A 22,010-nucleotide genomic window follows, 5' to 3' on the forward strand; every position below is an offset into this window, starting at 1 on the left:
TTGGAAGTCAACAGAAATCCCTAAGAAAATCTTATTTATGTACAGGAAGATCAGAAACACATATAAACCAGCAGCATTTATGTTTGAAGGTATCTTGTACACCCACAGGTTTCTATGACTGAGGAGCATTAGAGCAACTGAATGACATCTGTGGGAGGGAGCTGCTCAACAGAGCTAGGAAGGGAATGAATGACAGCACTGTAAATGGTTTTTGGATAGCAGAATTAACTCTTCACTTGTATCATGGATTAAATATGTACATTCTGTTGTCTGAACTCTGCAAGGAAAACTTATACAGGAATAAACAGAATAAGCGTGTGGTTTCGTTACTCTTTCTTAGAATGTGCCAGTCTGACAGGCTTTTTCTTTTCTTTTCTTTTCTTTTTTTTTTTGGTTGTTGTTATTTTTGTTGTTGTTGTTGTTTTAACAAGGCTTATAACATTGCATTGTTAGTGGTCCCTTTCTCTCCGATGATACTCTTGATGATATGATTTAACTTCTGCCTCTTCTCTTTCAAAGATTTTCACTCCTACAAATAGCTTTTAGAAATCATTACATCACATCTCAGACTTAGCTCTGTATCATGTGTTATGCGGAACTTCGCCTACTTGGTGTGAACTTCCTAGAGATCAGAGAGGTGTATATGAGACTTCCTGCCATGCCTAGAGTACTTAGGGAGATCCTAATGGAAACCTAATAGATTTTCAGTAGCAATTGAAAAATCACTTTAAAGTTCTGATTGCAGTAGCTGGATGGATGGGATCCTAAGAGGAGGTTGAAAACATAATGTTCTCTGTGTGGAAGTAACTTAGGAGAGTAGAAGATAATGGGGATGCTTCCTGATTACAGATGCTGTCCATCTGTTGCGGGTTCTTGGTAGTCTCAGGTTTGCTCCCAGTCCTGGGAACTGTATGCACCGCCTTGGTGCCAGACTGGTATCTTCTTTGGCAGGCTTTTTTCCAGGAATGTTAGGCTAATTATTCATGGGTCAGAACACTGAGCTAGACATAGCCTCTCTCCTCTCTGCCACCTACTGACAGACATGAGACATAGCATTCACATTGTAATGCTTTTAGAAGTCAGGCCTCTTAATGTACTTTTGTTGTTGTTGTTGTTGCTACTTTTTATTATTGTTATGGATGGGACTGCAGATTTCATGGCTAATAAGGCTTGTTTCTGTCATCCTAATATTTGTCTTAACCTCAGGGGCAATACTTCAATCTGCAAAGTAAATGCCTTCTTTATTTTATATTTCTTTTTGTGTACTTTTTATTTTCCCTCGTTGGCATTCTTATAAAAGCTATCCCAAACCCATTTGATTTTGTCTTAGAAGCATGGTGGGAGGGCTCTCTATACCAACATAGGGTTGCTTGTATGGACGTTCCAGGGGGTGTCCTTGGCTTAGAAACTCAGAAGTGAAGCCAAAGCAGAACAGGGGAAGGACTCATGAGAAATTCTGAATGGGCAGTTTCTTACCTGATTCAGTACAAGAGATGGACTCTACCATATTCACATGCACTTTGAACATCTTCTCATGGATAAGACCTCTTGGGGTTTACCTGTTTAAACAAAACCAGAGTTGCTGGTTTGTGAAGTGTATACGGAATTTAGAGAGGATAACTTTCAAATTAAACAGCTCAGTAGGAAAATAATGTAAGACTTGTTACAGACAAAATGTACTGCTAACTTAGCAATGGATACCTCAGAATCAGCAAACAATACAGGTGGCTTATTCTTGTTAAGTAAAATTTTCAAAGAGTTTTAGAAGGGAGAAATGTGGTAGATTGTGAAGCAAAACCATTGGAATGGTTGGACTACAGTTTGAATCTGACAGAAAGACACCTGTGTATCATTGATAGGCTAGCTTCCCAGTTTAAGGTCCTCAATACAGCATAGTTTGGATGAGTTGTAGAACTGCATTAATCGTAAGGAGAACGGGCTGAGTGCAAGTACAGTGCTAGGTAGGGAAAGATTGTGTAAGGAGTAAGTTTCATTTCTAATTTTGGATATAACTTTTTATAGAGAGAAAATTGTTTTCAAAAGTTTGGCGCAATCTCAGTTCCACAATCCCAAACAGAAAATAGAACCTATCTAGGAAGCAATGTCTTAGCCCATTGAGCTGTGTCTGAAGAACAAGTCTAGGGGATGTTGCTTGATTTGGGGGCGGTGAACCCAGGATGGTGCGGGACCAAAGCTCCTTTATCTTGCTACAAGGGCTCAGAGGAACCTGCAAAACAACATCCTCTCACTGGCTGGAGGTGAGGAGCTCCTGAATGCGGAGGCATTATAAGCAGGAAAAGAAGGTGGGAGGCTAAATGTCGCTGGAGTGGAACAAAGGAGTGTAAGGATCTCAGGACGCCAACCAAAGTAGCTGCGGTTTCCAGGGAGGGTGGTTGGAAAAACCCTGGAGGGGGAGCGTCCCTCGGGAGAGGAGGCACGGCACCGCCCTCAGTAGCCCCGCCCCGCCAGAGCGGACCAATGGGAGGCCGGGATGTTAGAGTGTGGGAGGCGCGGCCGGGTTGCTACAGCCAGAGCTGGGCGGCGGCGGGTGCTGCCTGAGGATCCTGAGGCGGCGCGCCATGGACGGGCTAGAAGGTGAGACGCGAGGGGATGCAGCCGCGGGGCTCGAGCGGGCACGAGCGACCAGGGCCTGGACTCCGGGGAAAAGTGCGGCCGGCCGGCTCTGCAGCGAGGTCCCCGTGCTCGCCGACACCCGGGGCGGAGCTGGAGGTCCCCTTACCGGAGCGGTGACCGCGGGCTGCCTGCGGGGCACGGTCCTCGGCTACTCCGCCCGGTCAGAGCCCCTGCGTCCTCACGCCTGCAAGGCCTAACTACCATCTCTGGTCCTTCCTGGACCCCCGAGATTCCTGTGGACACTCGGTGTCTCTGGTCAGGTCTTAGTGGCTTTGCAAAGTGTATTCTTAGTTAAGGTTCGCGACCTCCGGGTCGCCAGCTCTTACTGACCCCTTAGGACCCGCCCCATCTCCGGCGAGCTCTGGACAAGACACACACCTTGCTTACTCAGTCCTGGGTAGCCTCCCTTCCATTTCTCCCGCACCTTGCTCAGGGAGATGCCTGAGCATCTCCCAAGGAAATGCCCCTGGTGAGCTCTACAGCAGGGACAATAGCTTCAGCCTTAATGGTTTATTCAAGACTGTCTAGGGAAGAAACAGCTTTGCTTCCTTTATCTTTCGCTTTATCCTGGTACCTTAGCCAAGGCTTCAGATTTTTGTTTTGTTCCCAATTCTTTCGTTTTTCCCTCTTTGTAAATCCATTTTAATCCCGTGCAAGGACAACATTCGCTTAAAACACAAAGGAAGGAAGAAGAAAAAAAAATCCTAGCAGTGGTGACAACAGTTTTCAGGATTTAAAAAGATCGTGAATGTCTTTCCAATACACAAGTTTTCAGAATTTTTGGATCCTGTTGGCTTAATACAGTTTTTTTTTTCTTTAAATTTTTTTTCACTACTTAATGTACTTGGAATGAGCAGGGGAACTGATCGCTTCATTTTCTTGTATTATAGATAGTCAAATATTTCAGGACGTGTTACGAAGTGAACATTGGTTAACTGGTAACTTTCCCAGTTACTTAAGTGAATCAGAAAGAAAATACAGTAATATGATTATGAGTTATGAAGGCAGTAAAGCCTTCTTCAAACATTTTGAAGGCGATAAAGAGGCCATTTATGGGCAGCAGCAGATTACCTGTGAAGGTTTCCTTTGGTGTACCTTTCAGATAACCATGAAATGAGAAATTGCAATGACAGCACCCCTTCCTTCCACAAACCTCCTTTTGGCATATCCCTGCAGGCAGCTCATTTCAATTATTAAAAACTGTACTGGTGTAGAGACTGAATAGAGAACAGGGTTGAAACATTAAGTGTGAAGATTTTACAGTGCTATCATGCTGCATGGAGAGAGTTCAAGAATACTTCCCAGTTGTTTACTGACGGATATTTACAGTGAAAGAAATATTCATCCAATGTTTCACTTATTTATCTATGCATGCAAAGAATAAAAGATTATCAAAGCTGTTGGCATCTAAATTAGAAATTTTGGAGATATAATTGAAAACTAGTATAATATACACTGTGTGTGTGTGTGTGTGTGTGTGTGTGTGTGTGTGTTTCTTAAGGATATCATTTGTTAACTTTTTTTACCCAGGGTTTCACTTAATAAGCAATAAGTTATATTTGGTAATTTTCCTCTGTATTGAAAGTTATAGTATGTAGTATAAAAATCTTCAAGTTTGTTTACTTTATCTTTGTCATTGAACAACAATAATTTTTGACATTTGACTTACATTTTTAGTTGAAAGTAGTTACTGGTTGCCTGAAAAAAAAATCTACTTAAGCTACTCTTTAAAAGTACATTTTAGTCGCTTACATATCCCCTTTATGTTATTGATCTTCTGGGAATTTTATGTCGAATTGTCACAAAATGAACTATTACATCGTACACTGTATTTTGAAACCAAATGTTAAGCTTTCTTATAATTTCATATAATTAATAGCAGAACTCTTGTATGACTTGAGTAATTAGAGGAAAGCCTTTAATTCCTTTTCATGTGAAAGCTATATCCTAGACTTATCTAAGGAGCACAGTAGTAGCTTTAGAGTTGGGATGTTCTAATATCTTCCAAGTTTTATCATCTGTGAGATTGAGGTGATAAAATCTATGGTTTTAACCTTAGGTAAGATATTGTCATGGCCTTCCTAATATCCAAAATATGCTTATACCAATTATGGCAGACATTAGGCAGGCCATTCCTCACCTGGTCTGCTAAGTATCATCTAGTATTGCCTCTGAAACTTGATTATTAGGGCCAGTTCCTCTTTATAGTAGCACAGATCTAGTGGACATCTGCTATCCCAGTTTGTTACTGCTTCTCTTTTGTTTGAATTTAGCATAAATGTATACCGGTTTACTGAAACACTGCTTATCTTTGTTAGCAGCCTTCATTTCTTTCTAGATATGGTTGTTAATTGGTGCTGATTGGAATTCGGGTATTTTAATGGCCAGGGTTTAAAGAAGCCTTCATCTAAACTCTTGGTTTTGCTTCTTGTTCTGTTTTTTTTTTTTTCTCTATGATTTGGATATAGATTTTATTTTATCTTTATCTTTCGTGTATGTGTACTTTGCTTACATGTATGTGTGTGCACCATATATATGCTTGGTGCTGACAGAGATTGCAAGGAATTGTCAGATTGCTGGAACTACAGTTACTAATAGTTGTGAGCCCCATGTGGATATTGGGACCTAAACCCTGGGTTCTTTGCAAGAGCAGCAAATACTCTTAACTAGTTGGTCATCTCTCTCTAATCCACAGTTTGAGCATATTATTCAAATCAGAATCTCATCTATAAAAAGCAAAGCCATCAAAAATTAAACCACATTGACTATATTAAGTATTAAACATACACAGAAAAAACATTACCTAAATGTTAGGAACATTGAAGTACTTATTTATTCAATGGTTATGGAAGGATGTAAGATGCTTAAAAGTATTCCATTAAAGCTAAAATATAGCCCATCTCTACTGGCCTACCAGCTAAGGCCCAAATACCGATGCCCAAGATAAACTGGAAAAAGAGGAGAGACTTCAAATGCCTATATATGATGAAGATTAAAATTGTGGCAAATGTAAACAGAAGTAAAAAAGGATAAATTTCAAAGGTATTTCTGAGATTAAAAAATGAGATATGAATGCTTGGTGCAAGAGGGAAAAGATCCTGACTTAATGACTCTGGCTTTAGAAATGTGCTTATATGTATGTAGCACTTGGGAGGATCAGATTTTAAATAAACACACCTAGATGTTCTTGGAAATTATTTACCTGCAGATCTTAGTAGTTACCATTAGCAAGTGGGAGCCATTGTCTAAGCAATTCATTCTTAACTAAGTGAGAAAAACTATTTATAAAACTAAATGCTTCAGGGTTATGTGGGATGGGAAAAATGGGTGGGTGGAATCTAAAGAAATTTTAAAAGCTGCCTAAAGAAACAAGAAAAGACGAGACAAGACAGGAATGTGGGGAAGAAACTGACCTGTGAACAAGTGAGGGAGACGTCCTTCCTGGGTGTAGGTAGGAAAGCTAGTACTACCCTGCCAAATCCTGCCTGTGGTTTGAAACCTGAGAAATTCGGAATTGGGAGGAAAGACAGGAGCAGAAAGAGGAAGAACACTAAAGGTCAGAGATTCCTGAGTAGTCCCTTGAGCTATGGAAAAGCCTAGTCAATAGGGTACAAAAGACGCATTTAAATGTGACAATTGGAAGACCGGTGGTGAGGCTCTATCTCCCTTGTTTTACTCTTTGCCATCATAGCTCTCCCTGATCCTGTCCTCTTCCTAAAGACAGCCTTGGCTAGTTTTGTTCTTTTCCCTTATTTCTTGTTTTCTTCATGAGGTTATTCACCTGCCATTTTAAACAATCGTTTTTACTTAACTTTTCCCCCTAATATTTGATGAGCAGAGTCTCTGTAAGATTGAGACATTCTTTGTATTTTATTTAATTTTATTGCCTTTAACTTCAGATGTCAGAACAGTTTTAGCTAATGCCAGGAAACCAATTAATATTTGTGAGTCAAGTAAGAATGTAATGTAGCAAGTGTGCCTTTATAATCAGGTAGGAAGAAGCAGTAAGAGGGAGGGACTTAGCAGACAAGTCAAGTGCTTGAAAATAGACTACTGGGTCTTAAGTATTTGTTGATTGTAAAACAGATTGATGGAGTAAGTGTACGGAAATCCCACCATTTTCATTTTCTTTTTTTTTAAAATTGAAAAAGTAAGAAAGATCATTTAGCTTTGTTAACTATAATATTTCATAAACATTTGCCCATGTGTCAAGGAAGTTGAGAATGACTCCTGAAAGGGGAAGCAGTAGGTGTCTGTGCAGACCGGGTAGGTAGGAACGGCCCCTGGGAATGAGGAGTGTGCAGCGGCATCTGTCTGGAGCACATCCCTTTTCAGCTCCTCATGATGCCTGCTGGATGTGCAATGGCTCTGAGCACTTTACAATGAAACAACCAGCTTTTACATTCAGCATGCTAAGATTGACAACAAATTGAATCTGGCACTAACTCTGGAAATGTGGCCTTGAGAGAACAAGTCAAGGTTAAATGTTAATTTCATGGGTTGTAGTAAATGAAACCCTGGGTGAGAAGCGCAACTAAGTTTAGAAAGGAAGTCAAAGCCACTCTAAGCTAAGCTCTTGACTGAGAGCTGGAAATCCAGAGATACGGCTTGAATATTTTAAGAAAGTGTTAATCTTTTAAGTCATATTTGTTACTCCAAAGTCATAGAATTAAAGTGGTGTGGATGGTGAAAGTTATATATAGAATATGCTATGTGTATTTGTAAAAGTTTAAAATGACTTGGAAGAGACAGTTTAAGACATTTTGGAGATTGTAGATCTGAAAGCAGATCTGCCTGTATAGGATCGTGGGGAGAAAGTGGTATAACAGATTTAGGAGTTCTATTGTGTGTTAAAAGTTGGATTCAGAAGAGCTGTGCTTCTTTTTAATTTATAAGACTCCATGAGCAAATTGACATAACTATATTGGGCACCAAAATTGTTTCTATTTTCCAAAATGTCTTTGGAAAATATTTTATCCTATTAACTGTATACATCTAGAGTATTATAACCACTTTAGATTTTATATCTCCAATACTGTATGCTAGTATTGTATAAAAGTATAATTTCATCTATAAGCCTTATATATGTTTTGAAGCCAGTTAATATCCCTATACTGGATAAGTTTCACAAGGAAAAGATTGTTTTGTTTGTTTGTTTGTTTGTTTTTTGAGTTTTAGAATGCTAAAAATATTTTTAAATAAAATATTTTTATATGTAGGCAGTTTTATATTTTTCTTCAATGTATCATGATCATATCTACCCCAACTTCGCCTTCCTATTCACCAGACACATTTTACAGCACATGCCCTGTTGTCACACTTTTTTCGTTATTATTTAACAACCTACTGAGTCCAGGCTCATACTCGAGCATATAATGCAACTTCGGCATTCTAAGTGCAGTGCCCACGTCATTTCCTAGTGGTCCTTCCCATCTTTCGGTCGTCCTATTCATGGAGCCCCCTCCTCTGAGATGTTGCCTGAGTCTTGGCTGAGCCCTTAGCAGTCACCTATTCTTAGCACTTGATCGATTATGGGTCACTGCATTAATCGCTGCCCGATTCAGAAGAAGCTTCTCCAGGCAAAGCTAAAGGCCGTACTGATCTGTGGATATAAACATAAATATTCAAAGCACTGATTGACAATATATTTAGTCTAAACATGTCTAAAAATAATGTTTAGTAATAGGCCCTTTCTAAAGCCCATGACCACCTTGGATCAGATTTATAGTACCAGTCATGAAACACATCTTGTGGAACAGGCCTCAAATCCAATAAAAAAGTAGTTAGTTTCCTCATATTCTTCATTCCAGGCAGGCTGGTATTGTAACATCTAAGTCCAGCACTAGGTAAGACTAGGTATATAATTTTTCTCCCCCAGTGGCCTCCTATATTGGTGTGACTGAAAATGGCTTCTGTAGGCTCATAGGGAGTAAGTGGCACTCTTAGGAGGTGTGTGTTGTTGGAGTAGGTGTGGCCTTGTTAAAGCAGGTGTCTTACTGAGGGTAGGCTGTGGGGTTTCAAATGCTCAAGCCAAGCCTGCTGTCACTCTCTTCCTGCTGCCTGCTGATCCAGATGAGGAACTCGGCTGCTCCTGCAGCACCATGTCTGCCTGCATGCTGCCATGCTTCCCACCTTGATGACAATGGACTGAACCTCTGAACCTGCAAGCCAGCCCAAATTAAATGTTCTCCATAATTTGAGTTTCCATGGTCATGGTGTTTCTTCACAGCAATAAAACCCTAATGAAGACACCTCCATAGCACCTTTTGGCATTATTGAAAGCTAGCCACCAGAGATTAGGATTTCAGGTCAGTTCCAGCTTGATTTCTCTGTTGTGCAACCAGCATGTGTCTTCAGCAGGAGGTTCTTAACCATCTAATAATGGTGGGCAGCCAAGAACGGTGGCAGTAGCTTGTTGGTTTGGAGGCCTCTTGATCTCTATGACAGTAACTCATCAGGAAGTATCCTGTATGTGGCACTGACCCGTTCATTTAATATCCCATGTCTTTTGGGGGAAATCATTGTCCACCCGTGCAGGGTACCTGTGGCACAATAAAATCCTTTATTGACTTGTTTCCATCAATCTGAGTGCTTTTTCCCCAACAGTGCTCAGTCTCTGTTACAATTTTCACCCCTGTGAATTATGCCATCTCTCTACTGTATTTTTGTGTGCCTTAAGATTTACCAGTTGTTGACATGTGGGAGAGCTTAGCAGTGTTTTTATAACTGAGAAAGTATGAATATTTCTTCATGTAAGGTAAATGATTTTGTTATGTAACATCTTAATTTCAAATTTTAGGTAAATTTAATGCATATCATCCATATGTGACAGGTGCTAGGCTGAACTTCTCCATGTGATTAGCTTCATATTTATTTTTAGTTCAGTCGGTAGGACCTATAGCGAACAGAAAGCACATTTTCCTTGATGTAGATCCGTACGTCCTGTCCTCTGTCTGGACTGGAAGTGATTTCGTCAGGACAGTCCATGCTTCCTGGAGGGCTTTTTCTCCTTATGCATTGGCTTCTTAGTTCTTATGTCTGAGGAACTTGCAAAATACAAGTGTTCTGTTTTCCATTTATATTTCCTGCTAACTTACTTGTGTTTTGTTAAATTTTGGTATGTTGTAGATAAAGAACCATGTGCATCACGTAATCTAACATTCTTTTTTTTTTTCTTTTTTCTTTTTTTCGGAGCTGGGGACCGAACCCAGGGCCTTGCACTTGCTAGGCAAGTGCTCTACCGCTGAGCTAAATCCCCAACCCCATAATCTAACATTCTTATTTTATACCAGAGAGAATAATTCCTTGCTCAGGGACTCAGTTCCCAATGGTAGAGCTACAGTTTAAAGTTAGATGATATATGGCAGATTCCAATTATTTTTCTACTACACTTTATTACTATTGCTGTCATGTCTTTTAAAAAGTTGCATAGAACAAAATATAGCTTCTGGTTCTTGAGACCCAATTTATTTATCTTAACGTCTTTGTGTAATTTTTTATTAGGTCTTGATATCAACGAAAATGCACACACTAGTAAGTCAAAAGGAAAGTAGAAATTTATGTTTTCCTTATTTTGAAGACTTTTTTTTTTTTTTTTTTAAAGAGAGTGGTCCTGGGGTTGGGGATTTAGCTCAGTGGTAGAGCGCTTGCCTAGGAAGCGCAAGGCCCTGGGTTCGGTCCCCAGCTCCAAAAAAAAAAAAAAAGAGTTAAAGAGAGTGGTCCCCATATGCTTATATGTGTTAATATTTGGTCCCAAGTTGGTGGTACTGCTTGGGAAGGATTAGAAGGTGTGACTTTCTTACAGGAGGAGTGTCACTGGGAGTAGGCTTTGAGGTGTTAAAGCTCATGCCCTGCCCAGTTGAAGCTCTTCCTGCGTTGCAGTCACTGTCTCAGGATGTGAGCCAGCAGCTACTGCTCCAGTGCCATGCCTGCTGCTCTAACTGTCATCAGCTAATCCTCTGAAACTGTAAGCCTCCAATAGGGTCTTTCTTCTATAAGGTGCTACAGCTATAATGTCTTCATAGCAATAGAAAAGTAGTCGGAAGGTGATATCAGCAAGTGAGCTATTCCCGTGACAGGCCAGACCATGACGTTGTTTGAGGGATGTGGAAGACTTCGGGACTTTGGATGGAATGCTTAAGTGGAGTCTTACAGGTTATCCTTATAGGAGCTTTGACGACAGAGTGCTGGGAGCAATGTGGACTCTGGCAGGGCTCACAAGACTCCAGAGGTCACAATATTAGTAGTGGAGATAGAGAGCATTCTTAGGATATTTTGGCAAGGAATACGGCTGCTTTTCCCCTTTGTCCTAAGAATCTGCCTGAGTCTAAACTGAAGACTCTTGGACTAGTTCCTTCATAGAGGAGATTCCAAGACAGCCTAATTTTGAGTCTGTCACTTGGTTATTAGTAATCGCACTTTTGCAAATACACAGTGGAGCCACAGGAGAGGCGCAGAAGGGAATGGAGCCAGCCCAAGAGAGATTGTGTAATCAGCAAAGCTGGAAGGGTGCAGACACCTCAGCCCTTAGAGTCAAGTGTTAAGCCACATACAGCATCTGGAGTTTGCTTTGATGACTTCCAGTCTTACTTTGGTCATGATTTCCCCTTTCTCCCCTTTGCAATGATAATATATATTTTGTGCCTTTGTATGTTGAAGTAAGTAGTTTGAGTTAATTTTACAGGAGTTAATATTAAGGATTATCTTGAGTGTTAGAAGAGATTCTGGACTTTTAAATTTTGTTGAGATTGAAGGACTAGGGATTTCTGAAGTTGGACTAAATGCATTTTGATTTGGCTATAAGCCTGTAGAGGCCAGAGAATGGAGAGTGGTGGTTTGACTGACACTGGCTTCTATGGCTTACATGTTTGAATACTTGGTCTCTAGTGAGTGGAATTGTTTTGAAATCATGTGTGGGTTGTTGGAAGACATGTGTCACTGAGGGCTGGCTTTGAGGTTTCAAAAGCCCATGCTATTCGCCATTCTCAGCTAGCTCTCTCATTCTGTCTGTGTCTGTCTCTCTGTTTGTCCTACCCTCCCTCCATGCCTCCTTCCTTCCCTCCCTCCCTCCATCCCTCCCTCCTTCCCTCCTTTCCTTCCTCCTTCCCTCCTCCCCTCCCTTCCTCCTGCCACCTCTTTCTCTCTGCTACTGCCCAAACCTGCCCTGCTCCATGCCAGGATAGTCATGCCCTGAAATGGTAAGTCCCCAATAAATCTCCTTGGTCGTGGTATATTTACAGCAACAGAAAATTAAGACACTATCTCTCCACTGCACCTTTAAAACATGGTCTTGCTAAGGAGCCCAAACTGGCCTTAACATATAAACGGAGATTTTATGTTAACACATCCTGAGATTATTGCTGCTGTATACATTCATTTTTAGGTTTATTCTAGTGACAGTGTTTTTTCCCCCTTTAAAGACATTTTGAAGATGTTTGATGGCTCGTAAGGATTAATTCCAATAATTATATTTTATCATATGGTACAGTTATTAAGTTTTAAAATTTTTACTGAAAACATGAGAGATTTCATTCCTGCTGAGTTGAATAGATAAGTAAATAAGTGGATTGTGTTGGCTTTAGAGAGTCATGTGTGCATTGTTCATCCCTTGTGCTCCATTGTATGCCTGGTTACGAGTAGGTGCTCAAATAGCCACTCAAATCATGTCAGAATTGAATTCATTTTTTCTGAATGGTTAAGAAAGGAGTGTGCGTGTTGGGGCGGGGCAGGGATTAAACCTGTGGCTTTAGGTGTGCCCAGTAAGCACATGTAGGATAACTAAAGAAATATATTTCTAACCAAGTTAATTGTGTGTGCTTTAATTTATAATACTGAATTTTTAGATCATGAAAATAAATAAAATTTCAGGAAATGTAATAGATTGTTAAGCATTTCCAGTTATTTTGACTCATTAATTTAAAAACATAGTTATCATAGTAAGCCTAATGAGGTTTCTTATGGAAACCACTTCAGCCTTCACAGTCCAGGGCAGTGGTTCCTCTTCTTAAGTGACCTTTTTTATGCCAGCATTCGAAGAGGGAAACACCAGGCGAATCTAAGGCTTGCTTTTGTAAAGTGCAGCTTAACTACTACACAGACATCTCACCTCCATCTGAGTGGAAGATAGCCACTATTCACCAGTGAAATAGGTCAGTGGGGTACGCGGAGGATGCAAGAACAAACGTTCCTCTGTGACCGCATTGACTACCTGCTTACTGGTCCATTCTGCATCACTAGTGTGCTTTTCTGTGGACTCATCTAATGATCAAAGAGCATATTTTATGAAGTGAAATTCTGCATTTTTTTCAGGAGTTTGTTACTTTGAGCAGAAAACATCTTTTTTCCTAGTTTCTCTTTATATAAAGAACTTTGACAGTGAAATTTCAACAGAAGATATGTGGGCAATTTACAGGTTTCCAATTCACTTTTAAAAAAACTCAGGTATAAAAGTAAGTTTCAGTGTAATCGAAGAGTTAGGTAGAAAAATAAAGTGTTTAATTAAAACAGTTGCAAAGTATCCCAAAGAACATAGGTTTATTTTTCTTTTGAGTCCTTTCAGCAATAAAATTTCTTGTTTAATGGTACATGGTAGCTCTGCTTTTAATTGTATACAAATTATAGCTAGCTTTTATTTATTTATTTAATTGTTCCCAGTGAGTACATGTAAGTATTACATGTGTGTATAAATATGAGTAATTTTACAACATGCTGTTTGCATAACTATGTGGTCTTAACTTTGGGTGTGTCTATTTTATATTATCTGTTGATGAATGAAATAAGATGCTTTTGATTCCAGACTCCCAGATAAGCTCAGGTGATTAGCTACTCATAAGAGGCAGTTCTCCATGCCTTAGAGCATTACCAAAGTAGATCTGATTCTGAATTCTTGTACTTAAAATAGATACAAGTAATTAAATGAAAACTATATATTTCCACCTATATCAATTTGGTTTTCCTTAGCTTATCGCCGTTTTGTGTGTACTATTGTCTTTTAGGTCCTAATAACTCTTAAGCCTTAAGCCATTTTAATTGGTAATTTTGCTTATTTAAAATGAAAATTTTAAATAAGAGCTCTTAACTCACCTATGAGACCTAAGAGAAAACATTAAAAAACTTGCAGAAATAATTGACTTGTGAAAATTCTAACTGGATTTTTTTATGTTTTAGAAAATGGAAGTGTTGTCCAGGTTGGAGAATTGTTGCCCTGCAAGATTTGCGGAAGAACATTCTTCCCATTAGCACTGGTGAGTAGGCTGATTCTAACTTATTTGCACTGGAGCCTTGTAGATCGGATTGTTTCATAGTTGCTCTGTACTTCTGACCCCTGATGCTATGCTAAGTCCTCCAACCTTGTAGGAACAATAGGGATATTAGGAGATAGAAACACTAAACATAAATTCGCGAGGCAAAGTACCTCATAAATATAAATGAAAATGTACTAGCAAAATGCTGTAATTTCTAGGATTGGCTTTAATGTACTGTAAGCACAGGGATTATTTTCTAAAATGTGAGAAATTGTTAATCCGTATGAATAGAAATTGAGGCAAAAGTAATGGCTAACACCTCTACTCCTAACCCTTGGACGTCTTGACACAAGATCCCTGCAAGTATTCAGGCCAGCCTGAGATATGAAGAAAAATAAGCACATTTCATGTTTTTGTTCGAGGGCTGGAGAGATAGCCTCAGAAGTTTTGAGCCCTTGTTACCATCTCGGAAAAGCTGACTTCTGTTTCCAGGACCCACGTGGTGTCGTAAGGGAGACCCTCCATTTCCAGGGATCCTACTCTCTGTTCTGGCGTCTGTGCGTACCAGACATGAATGTGGTACACGTGCATACTTGAAAGTTTACGCTTACACGCATAAAAGTACATCTTCAAACCTTTGAAAAGCTATGTATAGTGCAGTGTTTATTGAAATAAAGCAAAAACCAAATACGAGTAGGCAGGGGGTTCATGTTTGGCATCAATACTAGATAAGCTAGTTTCTTTTGTTTGTTTTTCTTTTTCAGACAGACTTAACAGTGCAATTTTCTTGAATTTACTGAAGTGCAAAAGGAGCTAAGATGCATTTAGTACATCATCTTAGTCAACAAACTTTCTGTACTGGACAGAGAATCTTTTTCTACAGAACTGGTCATTTGGAGACTAGCTAAGATAATTTTAACAAATCCTTTAGGATTTGTCAACAACAACAACAACAACAACAACAACAACAACAACAACAACAAAAAGCAAAACTGTAGATACAGATCCTTACACACTTCAGGAAAAGTCCCAGTGAAGAAAGCAAGCTTGTGCTCTAGAAGGAGGGAAAATTGAGTTCTAGGAGGAGAGGGAGGGTTTACAGGAAGGACACACATTTGACCGCTCTGCTTGCTGTTTTGAGTTCAAGTTGTATTAATCCATTCATGTTATCTTATGTAATCCAAGTACCCATGGGGTAACTTCTGTAACCCAAGACTGAGTCATTCCACTCTTACATGACTTTTACTTACCAAGGACTTCTTACTGAAGTGGATTCACTGTTGCTTCTTCTTAGAATTTTAAATGATTCCTGACAAAATCGTAAAATAATATTTCTCCATAGTTCCCTGAAAGGTAGGTGTGTGTGTGGGTGTGTATGGGTGTGCCTGGGTGTGCACGTACCTTAAAGCTTAATCTAATTAAGGAAAGATGTAACTTTTTTCCACTGGGTTTTTTTTAATGTGTTTAAGCATGACTCAATTTTTAGTTTTGTTCTTTTCTGTAGAAAAGAAAATATTATGCTGCCTTTCTTGATTTTTAACAGAAAAAACATGGACCCATTTGCCAGAAAACTGCCACTAAAAAGCGGAAGACGTTTGATTCCAGCCGGCAGAGAGCTGAGGGGACTGATATTCCCACCGTCAAGCCTCTTAAACCCAGGGTAACTGTCAGCCCCTGAGCACTGTCAGTCTTGTTCTTACACTGTGGGAACGGTTATGAGTGCCAGTCTCGGTAAACAAGACTCCATGTTGTCTGCTCAGAGTAAATATCATCAGGAACACAAATTTTAATTAGAAACAGATGAATAAATAAAAATGTCATTGATAATGAAACTTTAAACTACATAGGAAACTCTGGGGTAAGGTAGCCATTCTTCACTGGGAGCTAGTTTATATTTAAGTGGCTTCCTTAGACTAACCATATGGTACTTTTTTGTGATATAATTTGAATATGATGATAAATAAGTTTAGCCAAGTGTATTTTTTTGAGACACTGGTTCTGGAGAGATGGATCAGTCAGCAGTTGCTCTTCTCTGAGAGGATTGAGGTTCAGCCCTCAGACCTTGTGTCCAGTAGCTCCCTTTCTTAGACGAGGCTATTTGATGCTAGGCTAATCTGATATTTATCTTTGTTTTGCTGTCTGTGAATATTTTCAGGAAAGATGGCAAGAAACATAAACCAGGATTTGAAGCTTTCATACTCAGTGCCATTTATGGGATCACATTAGTTAGAATAGTCAAGTAGCTGAATGTATAGGCTCATTGGTAGGTACTGAGGCCGGCTACAAGAATGAGAATCCTAGACTTTGGTGTGGTTATGTGACATTCTATGCTTGTTTGCCTTCACAGTGCTAATAGAGGTGGTATCTTATGGGGTTATTGTGGAGGTTACACAAGACTATATAAAGTCTGATTTAATTGTTTTCACAAAAAAAAAGTAAAGTAAAATTATACTGAATAATTTGCTGCCTTGCTTCTCCCTAAAGTGTGATCCTTCGTGTATTAATAGCAGTATTATTTGAGAACTTGTTAGAAATGCAGAATCTTGGGTATCACATATACATATATATACACACGGGATACTTGCTGTTTACAAGATTCTTGGGTGAGTCACATTCATATTAAAATTTGGAAAGCAATTAGAAGACATTGTAGTGTTTTCTTTAGCGTATTTATATGTATTACGGAAATCCTATAAAATTATAAGCACATAAACAATAGAACAAACTCTAATTTGGTAAAATGAAAGACCAGATGCCATGAACAAACTGCCAGACACCCGTAAGAACAGCCTACAGCAATGGAAATCCAGGCTAAACCACCCCAGAGAGAACATGTAGGACGTTTATGGGATTCTGTGGCCAAGAATCTGACACCATATAATGTATGAGGGACTTTTCATCTTAAAGGTAGTTTCTCTGGTTTAAGAATGTGTATCTTTTAACAACCACAACCATGTGAGACACAGATAAAGTCTGCAAATTTGTATGGCCTGGATCTGGAATGGGCAGGGCTGAGGTTGAACAAAAGCCAAAAGGAACAAGTGAGGAGAGAATAGACAGCTGTGTTAGAGGTTCTCACAGCCCTTCCTGAAGGGAACAAGGCCAGGTAGTAGGCTTTTTTCAAAGTGGTTGTTTGATGAGAAGATCATAGTTTCCTATTTCCCATACAAGTGTAGGAGGCAGGTACTTGCAGTCACACAGAGCCTAATTTATAAGAAGCAGTATGTTCCTGCCCAAAGGAAGAGGAGTGTTGCTGTTTTCTGCAGCCTAGCAGTCTCCTTGTCTCCTCCTAGTAGCTGCACCAGTGTTGCCGCTCTAGTTGGCAGCATGAGCCTGGAAGAACAGAGGTAAAACTGAGGAGGTTAAAGCCTCGTGCATGGACAGCTTTATTCAGGGCATCAGATACTTTATATTCTGAGTGTTAAGCAAGGCCATGTGAGCAAAGGTGACTTTGAATTCAAGTTGTATGCAGTCACAGGGCAAGGTCATATTACTTTAGGCTCCGTAGAGTCAGTAGGGGAGCTCATGGTTCAAATCATCATCTAAGTAACAATGGGTAAGATGACAGGTAATCTAAAGTAAAACCCATTCTTGCACAGAAGTTAATTCCTGGAACACTCAAAGTTATGGAAGAATAGAGACTACAAGATTCTGTCTTGTTTACTTTAATTGTAGTTTTCTCAGGAATCTTCTCAAACAGCTTCATTCATAGACCATGGTACAACACACCAGGGAAACTATCTACATCCAACTATGAATAATAGAAGGCTGTTAGCTCGCACTGATACAAAGATGGGTCTGTAAGGAAAACACATAAAAAGACCAGCACACCTTGTCATTAGATGACTAATACTACAGAACAGGTAAATGTCACCTGTTAGCTGTAAAGTAAGAACTTCTCAATGAAAGACTTTTGTATTATATATCCATGAGTGAAGTGGGTTTATAATTTTTATGTTCACAAAACTTTGTTGCTCTCATACATTTTTGGAAAAATATTGCTTAAATTTGGGAAAATAGTACCTTAAAAGAACTCATTAGTATACATATGTGGGCCTAGGAAATGTTTGGTAGGAAAGTTTTTTAATAATAGAATTACTTTTTAAAAACAAATATATGTACTGTGAATTTTTTTGGTTGCTGTTTTGTTTTTTAAAGATGCTTTCCAGCTTTCCCTTTTCATTTCTCTCTCTATTTTATTTTTGGTTTTTAAGAGTGTTTTCCTGTGTGGCTCTGACTGTCCTAGTACTCACTCAGAGCTCCACCTGCCTCTGTCTCCCATGCGCTGGGATCAAAGGTGTGTGCTTCACCACCAGGTTCCATTTTATCTTAATTATCAATTTTTTGGCAAAATTTTCTATATTTTTCATTAAGAACTGTGCATCATAACTATTTTTGATTAGTAGGAGAGTTTGAGAACTTCATACATCAGCACTATATACACAGAACTCCAGGCTCAACCTTCCTCCCCTGTCTTCTTTTATTATTATATGCACACTCACATGTTTATGTACAGCATACTGAGTTCTTTTAGCATTGTTCATATGTATATGTGCCCAGGGCTAACTTTGTGAGGTTGTACATACACGTGTGTGTGCATATAGTATGCATATAATTCAGAAATAGATTATCCCTAGAGAAAATGTTTTCTTCCTGTCCCAGTAGCCGTGGACCACGTGTAGCTCCTAACCAAGGATTTTTCCCATGTACTTTGATATGTCAGCTTGTATTCTCATTATGCTCGTCTTTTTCAAGCAAGCATATTTGTTTAGATTTCATGTGTGCAATTTTTCTGTCATGTTTAAAGGACAGTATTTTGTACGAGGTGTCCTGTTCCTCTGGCTTTTATAATCTCTCTGTTCCCTTTTGTGTGATTTTCCCCTGAGCCTTATGTGTAGCAAGTTGCCCTACAGTTGTATCAGTTGGGGTCAGTATTCTCTACAGTGTGGACCCATGCAAGACTCTCTTTCTGTTATAAAAAGAAGCTTCTTAGATGAGGCGTAAGCTGAACTTGATCAGTCTAGGCCTGCACACAGACTGCATGACCAGAAATAGGCCTGGCGGTAAGGGGTTTGTTCTTATTGTTTAGTTTTGGATTTGTATTTTTAAATAACTGTCTCTAGATGGTGATTGAGTTCGTATTCTTGACTTACAAATAAAGACATTAAGAATAGTTGGACCGATTAATGTAAGCCAGCATCATGTTTAGTGGGAAGATAGCAGAGGTGGTAGACTCATGAGTCAGGAGCTGGATTCAGGTACATCTAGCACATAAGATGCCAGCTTAGGTATGAGTAAAGAAACACCATGATGCTGTGTGCAGTTTGGGAATTATGACATATCTAGACATCTCAAGGGAATCGACTGAAAATTATAATGGATAGTAAGACAAAGTAAAAAAGGGAAAATTGTAGAGGAATTTTAATTCAGTAACATGACTGCTGTGGCAAAGGAGCACTTCCAAAGACCTTCTGGGTCTGTGTAATCTGGCTGGAATGTAGACACACTCTGGATTATAGTGTGATCATGCTGGAATATAGGCGACACAGGGAGAAAGGTGTATGTGTGTCGCAGCTTTAGCAGTTTTAGTGGGACAGTTTACAAAGGTAACAGAGGGAACAAGCTAGACACGGGTGAAGACAAAAACGAGCCAGAGAATGAGAAGGAGCCAGAGATTAGAACACACTCCTAAAGTTAATGTAAGGCTAAGCAGAGAAATCCAGGCAGAAGCCAAGGGAAGCCAGACTGAGTCAGTGATCTTGGAGGATTAGATTGTACTGAGGCTAGAAGCTTCCAGACCTAGGCCTAGGGACAGCTAGAATAGAGGAATAAAAGCTCTGGGCACAGCCCCAGCCAGGTATTCATACTGCTTGGGTATAGATTTCATCTCATCCCTCCACCTGAGGAAATGAAGTGAAATTTATAGAAAAGGTATAAAAATCAGTAGGTTTGATATACTTAATAGATAACTTCTTAGAACAAGTCATGAAAAATCTTACATATGGAAAACACAAATTGTAAAGTTACTTATGAATACATTTTTGCCATCAAAGTGCAAAAGTACTATGAAGAGTACTTGGAATACTAAAAACATTAATGAAGAATTATTAGATTCCCTAAATTATTTATGAATAAAATGTTCAATTTTTCTAGTTAAACTAATAGTTTTTTTTTAATGAGAAGTCAATTATTAAATGATACAGAAAGTATGCATATAAGAATAAGACTGGCAGAATGGCCATGAGTTAAAATTACCTTATCTAATAGCACATGTGCCATAAAGTTTCAGTATTTAACATTCTACCACAAGGACTATCAAAGCAGTGAAATGAAAGGGAAAAATGAAGAATAGATTGACATTCATTCGTTTAACTTCTGATGCTTGTTTTCTCTCTGCATTGGGGTAGGGTCGAGGAGGGAGTTAACATAGAAACAATGGCATGACTTTGTTAAAAATAAAGCTGATCTCTTATGTCATCCTCTCTACCAAATGCACGAAATGCACAATGAATACGATTGAAATAACATTAAAAAAAAGCCAAAACCCAATAGGAAATAGTAAATCATCTAATAATTTTAAAATAACTGAAGATCCACAGGAATTGGAGAAAAAAGGATACTTTCCTCAGTACCTACTAAGAATTACTCCTGAAAGACTGAGAGTCGGGGAAAGAGGCTGCCCAGCAATATGGCCTGCTCACAGAATGAACACAGCTGGCTCCGGGACATGATAGACATGGCTTCAGTCTCACTCACCAAGGAAAATCCAGTGCAGTCCTCAGCACCGGTCTCTACTTCTACAACCAGTTCAAACCATTCCAACTCAGAACATTTTATCATATGTAAAGGATCTCAAAAGGATTCTGGAGTGCAAGCATGGTTGTGGAGGACACTTTGCCAGTATCTACCTTGAGTAGACTTGTATTTAAAAGCCGCACACAATGTGGTTGCAGGTTTTTAATTTGGGAAAGATCACTGATGGATTCCTGCTAAGAGAACATTTAAATGATACAGCTTTACCTGGGATTTTGTTTCTGTATATTAAAATGCATATTTTGATGTTACTTCTTCCTCATTTTTAGCCAGAACCACCAAAGAAACCATCTAATTGGAGAAGAAAACACGAGGAATTCATCGCCACCATAAGAGCAGCAAAAGGCCTTGATCAGGCACTCAAAGAGGGTGGCAAACTTCCGCCTCCTCCTCCACCTTCCTATGACCCTGGTATGTGGAAGATTGTTGACAGAAACGTCCATGTGGGCAAAGAACAGTAAAATTTAATCTAATTACACTTAATCCTTTATCTGGGTATATAGACACAACCTTAAGGAGCATAAAAACACACGGCTTTTCATCCCAATTATTTTATTTAAACATCAGCTTTATGCCTTACAAATTATAATTATAAAATATTGATACATAGAAAAATCACTTATGCTCATTACACATTCATTAGGATGCTAATAGTTGTGTTGCTTGGTTCTTTAGTATCTCCCCTGAAAAGGAAGTTATAACATTTCTAAACTATATAATATATAACTATATAATATATAACTATATATATAATATATATATATATATATTATATAACTATATAATTCAGAATCTCTGGCATATACCAATTACTCAAATTATGTTTTCAAAACAATGTTTTATTACAGTTTCTACTGGGAAATTAGAAGTTGTACTGTTTATGAGTATCAAAGTAAAAGGATTATAGCAAATCCGTATGAGATACTAAGACTTAAAATAGTGGGATTGACATTTTGCTATTGGCTGTTAGAACATCCTTAACAGATTGTTATTTTAATGTGAACACCCAGCCACATTGAAATAGAATTGGTGTTCTAGATTGGAGTTTACTTCAGAGCAAAGAGAATATTTTTTAGTAAACCTGGATGTGATTATTTTAAACATTTTATTCTAGAGGAGACACTTGCCAGCTATTTCAGTAAAAGGCCGAGTTGTAAGAATTTTAAGTATTGACTATTGATAAGACTACTTACTTATGCTAGTTAGTTTTTTCTTGTCATAAGCCATAGATAATATGTTAATGAGTGGGTAAAGTTATATACCAAACAACAACAAGAACAAAAACTTTTATTTTCAAAATGGGCAATAAGCAGACTGGGT

General features: G+C 38.8%; 1 protein-coding gene and 1 pseudogene across 2 annotated transcripts in view; one reads left to right on the plus strand and one right to left on the minus strand.

Moving 5' to 3' along the window:
* Nucleotides 1-964: 964 nt before the first annotated feature.
* On the minus strand, nt 965-1,084 carry LOC116897598 (annotated as a pseudogene).
* Nucleotides 1,085-2,493: 1,409 nt separating this feature from the next.
* Zc2hc1a (zinc finger C2HC-type containing 1A) overlaps nt 2,494-22,010 on the plus strand; it is a 37,575-nt gene continuing 18,058 nt past the window's right edge. For both annotated transcript variants that reach the window (XM_032898634.1, XM_032898633.1), the window contains exons 1-4: nt 2,494-2,595; nt 13,801-13,877; nt 15,421-15,537; nt 20,960-21,101. In XM_032898634.1, coding sequence (XP_032754525.1) covers nt 2,580-2,595; nt 13,801-13,877; nt 15,421-15,537; nt 20,960-21,101 — 352 coding nt within the window. In that variant the 5' untranslated portion in view covers nt 2,494-2,579. The remainder of the gene's footprint in view (nt 2,596-13,800; nt 13,878-15,420; nt 15,538-20,959; nt 21,102-22,010) is intronic.

The sequence above is a fragment of the Rattus rattus genome, chromosome 3 (assembly GCF_011064425.1).
Source record: "Rattus rattus isolate New Zealand chromosome 3, Rrattus_CSIRO_v1, whole genome shotgun sequence".
Lineage (NCBI taxonomy): Eukaryota > Metazoa > Chordata > Mammalia > Rodentia > Muridae > Rattus > Rattus rattus.